Source organism: Monopterus albus, unplaced genomic scaffold (genome assembly GCF_001952655.1).
Source record: "Monopterus albus unplaced genomic scaffold, M_albus_1.0 scaffold27.1, whole genome shotgun sequence".
NCBI classification, from domain to species: Eukaryota; Metazoa; Chordata; class Actinopteri; order Synbranchiformes; family Synbranchidae; genus Monopterus; species Monopterus albus.
In genome coordinates, this window is record NW_018127907.1 from 1,768,042 (window position 1) to 1,778,498 (window position 10,457).

At 40.0% G+C, this 10,457-nt stretch overlaps 3 protein-coding genes across 3 annotated transcripts in view; 1 reads left to right on the plus strand and 2 right to left on the minus strand.

Moving 5' to 3' along the window:
* Nucleotides 1–29: 29 nt before the first annotated feature.
* Nucleotides 30–1,876, minus strand: smim19 (small integral membrane protein 19). The gene is made up of 3 exons (XM_020595396.1): nucleotides 1,564–1,876; nucleotides 1,170–1,294; nucleotides 30–823 (listed from the first exon to the last, which is right to left on the minus strand). The coding sequence occupies exons 1-3, from the start codon at nucleotides 1,701–1,703 to the stop codon at nucleotides 762–764; spliced, it is 327 nt and encodes a 108-aa protein (XP_020451052.1). The 5' UTR covers nucleotides 1,704–1,876; the 3' UTR covers nucleotides 30–761.
* Nucleotides 1,877–2,404: 528 nt separating this feature from the next.
* On the minus strand, nucleotides 2,405–10,144 carry fam199x (family with sequence similarity 199, X-linked). Its single transcript, XM_020595514.1, has 8 exons — nucleotides 10,059–10,144; nucleotides 8,584–8,762; nucleotides 6,349–6,568; nucleotides 5,993–6,151; nucleotides 5,631–5,792; nucleotides 5,281–5,464; nucleotides 4,955–5,058; nucleotides 2,405–4,561 (listed from the first exon to the last, which is right to left on the minus strand). The coding sequence occupies exons 2-8, from the start codon at nucleotides 8,748–8,750 to the stop codon at nucleotides 4,388–4,390; spliced, it is 1,170 nt and encodes a 389-aa protein (XP_020451170.1). The 5' UTR covers nucleotides 8,751–8,762; nucleotides 10,059–10,144; the 3' UTR covers nucleotides 2,405–4,387.
* Nucleotides 10,145–10,268: 124 nt separating this feature from the next.
* The window catches only part of commd5 (COMM domain containing 5), a 5,819-nt gene continuing 5,630 nt past the window's right edge, over nucleotides 10,269–10,457 (plus strand). The window contains exon 1 of the mRNA XM_020595515.1: nucleotides 10,269–10,409. Within this exon, the coding sequence (XP_020451171.1) occupies nucleotides 10,289–10,409 (121 nt within the window). The 5' untranslated portion in view covers nucleotides 10,269–10,288. The remainder of the gene's footprint in view (nucleotides 10,410–10,457) is intronic.

The following is a 10,457-nucleotide window of genomic DNA, read 5'->3' on the forward strand; positions in this document are numbered from 1 at the left end:
CTTTGTTACTGTATCAGACAGCAATCCATCTGGAAGTTTTTTTATTTATTTTTCTGCTTGGACATTGTTGTCCCCAGAGCACCACTATTGTGGCAAAAAAATCAGCCTTTTAGCAGCAACTGTGAGGACCATCTACAAGCTCATCTGTCAAAGAGTAATGGGATGACTCGGATATCTCAGCATCACTAGATAATGAGTTGAATTAATTTTTATTTTGCTTTCACAATTTGGGTGGAGTAACGCCCTTACCCCAAACAAATAAATCTCTTGACTGAATTACTTTAGATTTGTCTTTATTTTCACATTTTATCATTATAATATTACTATGTGAGACAAAACATACCTAACAAGTAATAAACATATAGAATCTCTGCTGATTTTGAAGTATCTTATTTGATGTGCAACGGTTTCTTCATTGTAGAACTTTTTCTCATGCCGTACTTGGAAATACGTCAGTGACACCTGCTGCAGTTATGGGTTTATCACTCACCATATTAGTGTCACTGTTCTGTGTGCAGTACAGTAGACCTGTAAGATGCCATGTTCCTTAAAGCCTTCCTGGCCTTTTCCCCATCCATTCGGCTGTATCCGCTTCATGTGTACACACGAAGAGGAGACAACATTAGGTTAAATAAGACAATCCTTGTTCCAGGAGTCAAACAATCAGGATAGGAGTGGCATCCGTGGATCATGGCGCCTTTCTCTATCCCTGTACAGGGATGACTTGAAAGACACAGGAGGGAAGGCGTGTCTTCCTGCTTTCATTCCATGGAGAGCTGCACACTGTCTGTCTGGCCCTGTTGCTGCTGCTCAAATTTCCTGGCTGAAAGACAAGACGGGTGGCATTTTTCATTTACCTTGAGAATAGGACATACAGGGACCTTTTTGGACTGTTCAAGGTCTGGGTCATCAAATTAAAACATCAGAAACATTTGCTAGTTCAGATGTTTACATGGGAGCAACAGCCTAAATGTAACCAAAAAATAGTGTGTGGGGGGAAAAAGCTGCAGTGCCACTTACTATATCCCTTTTCTCTACATTAAACAATTCTGTGGCCCATACGGACTCTTAACCGATCAAACTGGAAGTCACTCCTCTGAGGGACAATGGGGAAGAGTAGGGTGCAGTCTTTAACAAGTCAGAAATAGTCTGTCTACAGCGCCACCCACCCAGAGAGTACATCTCCAGCTGCTGTCGCAGGCGGACCTTCTGCAGGCTGTCGTAAAAGTTGGGCTCCGGGCTGCTGCCGACGGTGGGAGGCAGGGTGAAGATGCGCATGATCTTCCTCTTGTTCCTAAATTTTATGTGAATAGAAAGGCGATAAGACAAAAATAGGTTAAACAACACCACATTTGTGCCGAAAGGCCACGTTAGACCAGCCGAACTTCAAAGTTAAAATTAAAATGATATATTTTGGGAAATTTAATTAAAGCTGAATCTACCTAAAGACACAAAATGCGTTTTAAAATCATACCACGCATACTTCGCGTAAGAAAGGAAAACATTAAATGTGATGTTTTTATTTTAAACGGCGTATGATGGGACACTGTAATCTGTCCTTACTTTCGGGCGTACATCAACAGGCCGAAGCTGACCAGGATAACTAGCAGGTAGACATTGGTGGCCTCGTTCCAGGCTTCATGCACCGAGTAGTCTATAGACTCGGGCTCGTTCCCCAAAACCCCGTGTGAGCCCATTGACATTCGAAAACTACGACAAAACAATTCAAGTAAACATGAGAATCTGGAGAGAAAATCTTATTAGATCCGCTTTATTATCTCAGCTGTACTAGCAACTGCGTATTGTAGATCATAAACAGCACGACGTCACATCCGCTTTCTTCTTCTTCGTCTCTCCTTTTTCCGGCAGGGCGTAACGTTAATGCTGCCTCCCACAGTCCAAAAAAGCAACCCGAATTTAATAAATGTTAAAATAGTCTTCAAAACATTTTTATTTTAAAATGTAAATCATGAAAAAATGTATTTTTGCCTATTTTACTCAAGGCTGAATTATAGACTGGATAAAGCCGGACAATGCCCCAGACCCCGAAAAGCTTCACTATATTTTATGTCATGATTGTGATTTTATCTGGTCAGTGTTGAGAAAATAACATTCACATTTGAAAAATGCCACAAACAACCAAAAAACAATATGATGCAACAACAAAGGTTTGTCAGAATTATAACCGTCAAAACCACCCAGCAACATTAAGGTAATAGGGACGACTGCAGGCAACACTCTGGGATATGAGAAACTAATACATGTAAAAATAAAAAAATAAAATAAAAAAAAACACTACCAAAACACTTGGTTATTGTAACTGATGGCAAAAATGTCTTTACCTCATTGAAAGCTGGTTGGTGAAAAATATTTTTTTCCTAATGAAAAAGCATTTTACACTACAACACTTTAAAATACTCTTTAATCAGTTCAATACAATTCATTTTCAGCAGTTACATCACATTATATACACAAATAACTTTGCTGCATCAGATTGTGGCTTATTTTGAATCTTCTTTTTCAAAATCATCTTATTTTTCAAAATAGATTTTTACTAATCCGTTACTACAGAATACATGAAGCTGCTTCCAACATATTTGCTGTATTTAATTTTAACTTTATACATGAGACAGAGACAAGAGCCAAAGCTCCATACATAAAGGACAGCAGGCTGTTAGGCCAGTAACTACAGTGGCTCATGTTACAGCTGAGCAGTGGGAAAAACACAAACCAAAAAAATATCTCAGGCTGCTATAAATATGAAAGTGATGGTGTAGCTAAAGTTCCCTAAAGATCTGTTTTTGACTTGTTACTGCTTCATTAACACTTTGTTTTAGATGTAAAATTTTTCAGAGTAAAACAAACACTTCTGAGGTAATGGCTAAATACTGGTTACACATGCTGAAACCAGCACCAAAGCCAAATCAGCCATACAGTGCAGGACAGTGATCTGTAAAAACGTAATCAATGCTCAGATTCTCGCAACTGTCATGATGGTGAAGTCATTCAAAACTGTACACAAAAATGAATGATAGAGACCTAATGATTATTTGAGTGTCTCAGGCACAAATAAAGTAGGAGTGCTCACAGAGAAAAAGAAGCTATGACAGAGTTCAAAAGATGTCTGAGACAAAGACCAAGCTCAAGTACTAACAAAACACAAGTAAATTCATCAAAAAAAGTTTATAGCTTTTGCAAAACAGTCGCAATTTACAGCATTAAAGTTGTGATGGCCAAATACTATAATATATACACACGCTCACAGGGGAATAAAACATTAATTCAAACCTTTATCACCCAGAAAAACCTGAAAGCAATATGCAGTAAATATGATGTTATTTACAACACAATCTATTTTAGCAGGTTGATGCACATAATGAAGCAAGTTGCTGGCTAGTGAACAGCACAGGAACTCACAATTTAGACATGCAGTGTTTCAGTGCTCCCTCTAAGCCTTGAGAGTGAAATGAGACCACAGCGCTCTGAGAGAAAGACAGGTCAGCTCGCTTCCTTCCACATTGGGAACCCTGTCACTTGGAATTAGTTAGCTGTTAGTTTGGGACGATGATTATCAGGAGTGACACCAAACTCCCAGGGAATGTAGTCCTCAACTCCGAATTAGGCAAATATTCATCATTTAGAGAACTCTTTAATCATTGTGAGGGTTCAGTCTTAAGACTGTGAGGAGGCCACTCATACTCGCAGTAAATTTACTGTCATGCTAAAAGTGATGATACTTCACACTCATGTCATGCTGACTGTATAACTTGAGGTATTTATTCAAGTATTTGCTGCAGTGTGCTCGCCAACATGTAGTTTCCCCTTTAGTGTTATGAAAAAATAAACTTGTTGCCATCACCTGAATTCAGAGCAGTATCAACACAATATGGCCAAACTCCACTTCTCTTACTGATCTGTCCTTCTGCCAGTCATGGCTGTATTTGTAGCAGTACAGATATGCTATTACAGCATCTATAAGCAATCCTCTTATTTGCTGCATTAAGCTAAAATAACAGCCATAGTGGTATCTGCAAGCTTCTAAACTATTGCAGCATTAGCACCTGCTATCTGCAGGATATACTGAGGTCAGGATCTAATGATAGCAGTAGCAGGATTTTAGTTACCATAGCTCACTGAGTAGTGACTGCAACAGCTAGCAGTTTTAGCATTAACAGTGCTACAGTGGTATTAGCAAACAATTTGTCAAACTAGAAGAAGGCTAGAAGAAGCTATTATGACCAGACTCTGCAAAATGCATTATGAGCATATCGGCCAATTCAGAGCTACTGCATGCAATGATCTGGATTAGTGCAGTCTCTAAACTTTATGGTATTGGCTGGGTGGTGAGAGAGCAGGCGTAGAGGGAGCACTGACTGATTCACTGGTGTCACATCAGTATGTCCAGGTCATCACCGTGGCCGTCCTCCTCCGTCACTTGTAGCGATAGCACCTCCTCGTTCAGAAACAGTCCGCTCAGACGCTCCTTGCGAGCCTGTCGTTGCTCTTTAAGCTGCCGCTTCCGGAGGGCTTTCTGCTGAAGCTTACGCTGCTTTGAACGTTTCTGAAGAGACAGGACAGAGGTTAGTATGACACCTAGGTCAGGACCTTGTGCTCTGTGAAGTGGTGGGGACAATGAAATGGCTGTAAAAGAAGTGCACATGTATTTAAGTCACAAAAAAGTGTAGTTACATACTGCAGGAATAAAACCTAGAATGGATTAGTTTACATTAATGACACAGTGGCTTCACAGAATATTTCATCCACATTCTGCTCATCTTACTGTTGCAAATTTTACTTGAAATCGACACAATTTGTATCCAGCCTATATTCAGTAATGATAAAGTGGCAAACAAGTTTTTAAAGTTTTATGCAAATGTATTAAGAATCAAAAACTGAAATCTGAGTATTCAGACTCTTAACTGACTACTCTGTAGATGCTCCTTTGGACTCTTACTTTAGAGTCTCGTATACGTTCTGCAGCACTGGAAAGGTTGCCATCGCTGTGAGCTCTGCTAATGTTGGTAACACTGCTGCCACTACAGGCTGAGGCTGTACCACCTGAAATACAAGACAATATACAGTATTATAACTAGGAAGACCTGCAAATAACTGAAACTAAAATGGAAATTTAACTCAGTGTTGCATTTCAACAGTAAAAGTGCCTTTCAGCCACTGTAAAGTCAAGACAGCTGAGCTGAAATACTCTAATGCTGCAGGCCCCTCTGGGCGATGGCACCATTACTGCCAACTAAACTGTGAGCCAATCAGGTAACAACCTACCTGCTGCAGAGTTGGAGGCTGTGGAACCAGTAGAGGAGCTAGCAGAGCTGACCATGCTGGCATTACTGCTGCTGACTCCACTGACACCGCCGGTGCTGGCGCTGCTGTGGCTGCTTCTCTTCCAGCCCTCTCTGGTGCTGCTCGCGCGCTGCCTGGGGCCGTGTTCTCGGATGTAGTTGCGTACCTGATGGTATCATACAGGTCATAAAATCTATGTTTTCTCCTGCAGAATAACGCAGTTTTTTTACTCAGAGATTAGGAGTTAGCGCTTGTCTCTAATACACAACAATAATGACAAAGCAAACTGCTGAATCAAAGTCGCATTACTGGGTTTCAGAGATGCTGCCCACCTGCTTGAGTTTCTCATCGGTGAGGCAGTTGAGCTCAATGATGAACTCGCTGTCAGTGGGAGAGATTTGAGCACATGGGTCGATGATTTTGATGATGTCCAGCTGCTCTCTGAGGCCCATCTCTGTGCTGACCTTCCGGCTCAGGTACTCAATGTACTCCACCTGGACGTGGCAACACACACATGGAGATTTACTGCTTTTGCCCAGGGATCACTGCCTGCCTATTATATTGTGTCAGATAGATTTCTTGCCCTGCTCTGCAAAAACTTAAGCTAGTAGCATAACTGAGACTTTCAATGTTTCTGTTTGACAATTCTGAGCACTATGCTATAGCGTAAAAAAAGTGTATTTCTTTTATTTACTTGCTCATCGTTGGTCATGGCACTCCAAGGTAGTTCATCCAGGTTACGATGAGGGTGGGGCTTTGGCTTCCTCTTGGAAAACAAACAGGGTGAACTTGGCACACTCGGGATGATGTCAGAGAGGACATCACTGCCGCTGGTGATATCGCTTCCTGGCAACTGCGACAACACCAGTAAGACAGATCAACAATGACGTTGGAGTCAAAAACAAAGGAAGACAAATTGTTTAGAATGGACTCCCCACTTACAGTTTGAATTTAAACAAAGCAATCACTTTAATATCCACACCCAAACAAAGCATGTTCTAGTGACCTCTTTAAGCACCTACAGTATATTAAAATCTGCTACACACCAACCTGCCACTCAAACTCGCTGTCAGACCAGTCCCAGTAGGTGCTAATAGAGGAGGAGACATCACTGCAAACACTGCCCTCTGGAAACAAGTCCAAAGATGTCAGTTCTTGGTCATCCAGCAGGGAGTAACACTCGTCCTGATCCCCTACAGACACAGAGGAGAAGAGCTCCTCGCTGCACTCTGAGCTGGCGACACTGGTCCCACAGGAAGTAAGGTTCCACCTGGGGAGAACAATGAGTGGGTTTCAAAACAAATTATGAGCAAATTCTGGGAAAGGTTCTGATTGTTTCCCTAAGAGTAAGTGCTGAGCAAACAAGATAAGGATGTATAGTTCAATGATGCCTTTCAAACAACTGAATTTCTGTAAAGCGCATCTCAAATGTCAGCATCTTAACAAGAGATATGCAATGTTATAGATGGAGGAGACATTGTGTGCAGTGCACCAGTGTATTCAGGATAACATGCTGTTAGCTGAAGACTGTTCATAAGGTAGAGAGGCATCACTCTGTAACACCACTGAATGATTAGAGTGAACTGAGTGTTTCTGTAGTTCCAACAACATGAAACGTCTTCACAGATAAAGCTACCAACTGATCCCACATCACTGATGGCAATATAGCATATTCTGCAGGATGGTGTACATGGAAATGGTTTTGAAGACCAATCATCTGTCCATCTTTTACGATACATTACATAAGAATAAATTCTGCACTTTTGTTAGCATTTTGTTTGCTTGTTTGTTTGTTTTTACCCAAAGTACTGCCAGATGGGCAAAGGGGTACTTTTAGCTTCCTCCACAAAGAATACATGAAGTAGTTTAGTAAACTGCTGGTGAGTAATTCTTCTGAACAGTAATAATACTGATAGCCAGTGGCGCCTGCAGGATTCAATTTTATAGCACGCACAAGAACCACCTACAGCAGCACATTGCTGTCACCAGGAGAAAAATATTTGCTAAAGAAGAAACGTTTCTCGTTATAATGGGATCCTTTAACATTAACACAATATTTTTCTTGTAATTATGACATACTGTATTTTGTCATTACGACAGACATTAGGCTACTGGAGTGAGTGGCAGCAGCGCACGCTTAACTTTGAGCAGGATCTGATTGGCTTGAGTTCAGCAATGACCAGCGTCACTATTAGGAGGTAGGGTGAAAAAGGGATGATAACCATCTCAGAAAATATCACAGTTTCACAGTATTATTATATACTGTATTACACAATTATTATCAGCTACAACAACCCTCAGGAAAAAAAAGTTTGTTACAAAATGTCCAGCATTAATGTTTAGTAAAAGTAAGTATTAACACAAAAACATAATTAAACTATTTAAAGTATTAGTAGGCTACTCAATGCAGAAAAATTTTATATATTCTATCATTATATTAACAGCCCACTGGTGTAAAACCAGGACTTGTTGTAGCCGGTTGAGATGGAGCTGTTTCGAACTATTTTGTATCCAAGTGTAACTGCTGATTATTTTCTCCAGTAATCGACTGACTGGTTTGTAAAACCTCTGCCAATAGTGAAACATGCCGTCAAACTGCTCTAAACGATTACCAAAATAGTTGTTAATGTACTGTAGATGCACAAGAGTGCAGCCAGACCTGTCTGTTGCTTCATTCACACACACCCACACACACAGGGTATGTGTGCATGGTATGATTACCATCAATTTTCATACCATGACCATAAATTTGAATCTATAATTCTATATAGGCTATATCCTATTCTACATGTTGATCATGCAATGACCACCAGACAGGAAAATCGAGCAAAATCATTTTACAAAAACGTACACACAGTGCAAGTAAAGAAATTGCTAACATAGCTAAGCTAGAATATCCTTCAAATAATTTTAGCCCTTCCCCTGACATAAAAGTGCCTAAACTGTCTGAAAACACCAAAAACCTAGAAAAAAACCCTGCAAACCTGCATGAAATACATCATTACTATTGAACTACCACAGCTGTAAACAAGCATTTCTGGTACCATCCATCTGGACACGTGCAACTTGACAAGTACATTGACATTTCTCAATATCAGAGTAAGGTGAATGCAGCAATGGCACATCCTGCAGCAGCTGGTGGTACACCCGGCTTTGTGCCCAAACAAGAAGGTGGCAAGCTTAAGTTAAATTAGCCACATATATAAAAATATCTTTGGAAAGCCCATTTTCCTCACACAGGTGACACTCGTGAACATGTATTTCAAATACATACACTCTACTTGCCTGTTACTGTGGAAGCGGTGTAGAGGGTCTGTTCGGTGACAAGATGACAGCTGACAACCAAAGTCACTGACATCCAGGGTACCCACATCACTGAGGTTGGCTCTTTGGGAAAGGAGAGGGAACGGTTCCTCTGGGGCCAAAAACTTCTCATACAGAGATTCAGACATGGCTAGATGTACCTGATAAAGAAAACAAATCTAAGACACAAAGAACATGGGATCTTCCACTATAGCTACAGCCTCAATAATTACCACCAAACTGAATACTATATCTGTTGCACTCCACAAATGTAGTTGTGCCAGTTGCATGGGTATTGCACTGAGAGGTTACTGTGTTCATGATGACTGTGTCCAATATACACTGTTGTCCCAACTTGGTTTGTAGACATAGTTATTGATGCAAAGTGTAGACAACTGACATATTGCTAATTATAATAATAATACAACACTGTCATTAGCTAGTTAATTGTCATACAAAAAAAATCCTTTGGTCTTCTATACTTGGTGATATGCAGTGAGGAAAAAGCTTGTTGTATTTAACAAAAATACATTAGGACAGAGTTAATAATAAAGTATTCCTTGAAAAACTGTCATTATGTATCCTTATAGATTTTACATTTACCTGTCAAGAATATGTTAGGAAGATTCAGCTGAATTTAGACAAAGACCCCACTTTTTAAAACAAACCATACACTCCTGACACCAGTTTATCTTGGGATACATATGCAGATATTTTACCAAATAAAAATGTGTGTGAATGTGCTTATTGACGTTATGTACCTTGTATTTTGTGGGGTGGAAGTGAATATTTCCTACATAATGATCAGTTGGGGCAGACATCACGTTTAGAAATCCAAATGTACTGCTTTTGACGCTTTAAAAAAATCTTAATGTATTTAGTTCAGTTTGAACACTGATCAATGAACAGACTTTGATGGACCTCCCCACCCCCATCCGGTACAGTTTGTACCTCTGTTGTCAATAATCTCATGTGGAAAAAAATAACAGTTATGTAACTACAAAAATCTTACACGTCCCTTAGCAAAGCAAAACTTTCTTTCACCTAAATATTCACAATCGGTTAATGCTAAGCTCGCCTCTGGCTCTTTGCTGCAAACATTAACACTAGTGGGCAAAGCTAGTTACGCTACTTACTGATTATGTTCATCAGGGTTAATTGTTTACGTTACGCATCATCCATGTTAAGCGCCCAACTCTCACAACAGTTTGTTTTCTTAACAACAGCCTGACATGCTGCCTTACAAAAAAGAAGGCAAGATGAGAATCCAACATAAAAAGATAGCTAGCATCAATACGTCTGGGTACATATCGCCTTAGCTACGTGGATATGTCTATGTAGCGTTTACCAAACAACAACACGAGACATAACTATTATTTTCTCCGCAGTAATAAATCTAAATGGATTATAATTCAGCAAACCTATAATTAAGATGCTCTTTGAACTGAAATACCAACCTTTTTCCGTTCAAAGGAGGACCATTTCTACTGACTCCATTTGCAAATCCGTTTTCTAACGATGATCTAAGCCTCGTTCATCGCGAGACTTCCAAAAGTGAGACTAATGCCATGTGATCTGAAGGCGGAAGCAGAAACAGAAATCATTTACATTTATGACAGAAATATACATCGCAAACGTCTTTACTTAAATTCATTATCTCACTTTCTTTTATCTGTGTATATTAGTCATGTCTTCGAGCCTTGAACGGGACTCTAGCTTTTTGGGAGGCAGGATACCCCCAGAAATCGAATCAATGTCGAAAAACCTGAAGGATGTGGACCAAGAGTTGTTCAGAAAAATATTGAAAGGTAAACACACATTTTTCTTGCCCAAAAAGAGCTATTGCGTGAGCTGTT

Excerpts from the sequence above, each read along its gene's own strand:
- smim19 (XM_020595396.1), bottom strand. The coding sequence starts at position 1,703 with ATGTCAATGGGCTCACACGGGGTTTTGGGGAACGAGCCCGAGTCTATA. Across the intron at positions 1,295-1,563 it reads CTGTTGATGTACGCCCGAAA|GAACAAGAGGAAGATCATGC; the intron begins GTAAGGACAGAT and ends CATAAAATTTAG. Across the intron at positions 824-1,169 it reads GCTGGAGATGTACTCTCTGG|CCAGGAAATTTGAGCAGCAG; the intron begins GTGGGTGGCGCT and ends CTTGTCTTTCAG.
- fam199x (XM_020595514.1), bottom strand. The coding sequence starts at position 8,750 with ATGTCTGAATCTCTGTATGAGAAGTTTTTGGCCCCAGAGGAACCGTTC. Across the intron at positions 6,152-6,348 it reads ACAGCGAGTTTGAGTGGCAG|TTGCCAGGAAGCGATATCAC; the intron begins GTTGGTGTGTAG and ends GTGTTGTCGCAG. Across the intron at positions 5,465-5,630 it reads CCGATGAGAAACTCAAGCAG|GTACGCAACTACATCCGAGA; the intron begins GTGGGCAGCATC and ends TGATACCATCAG.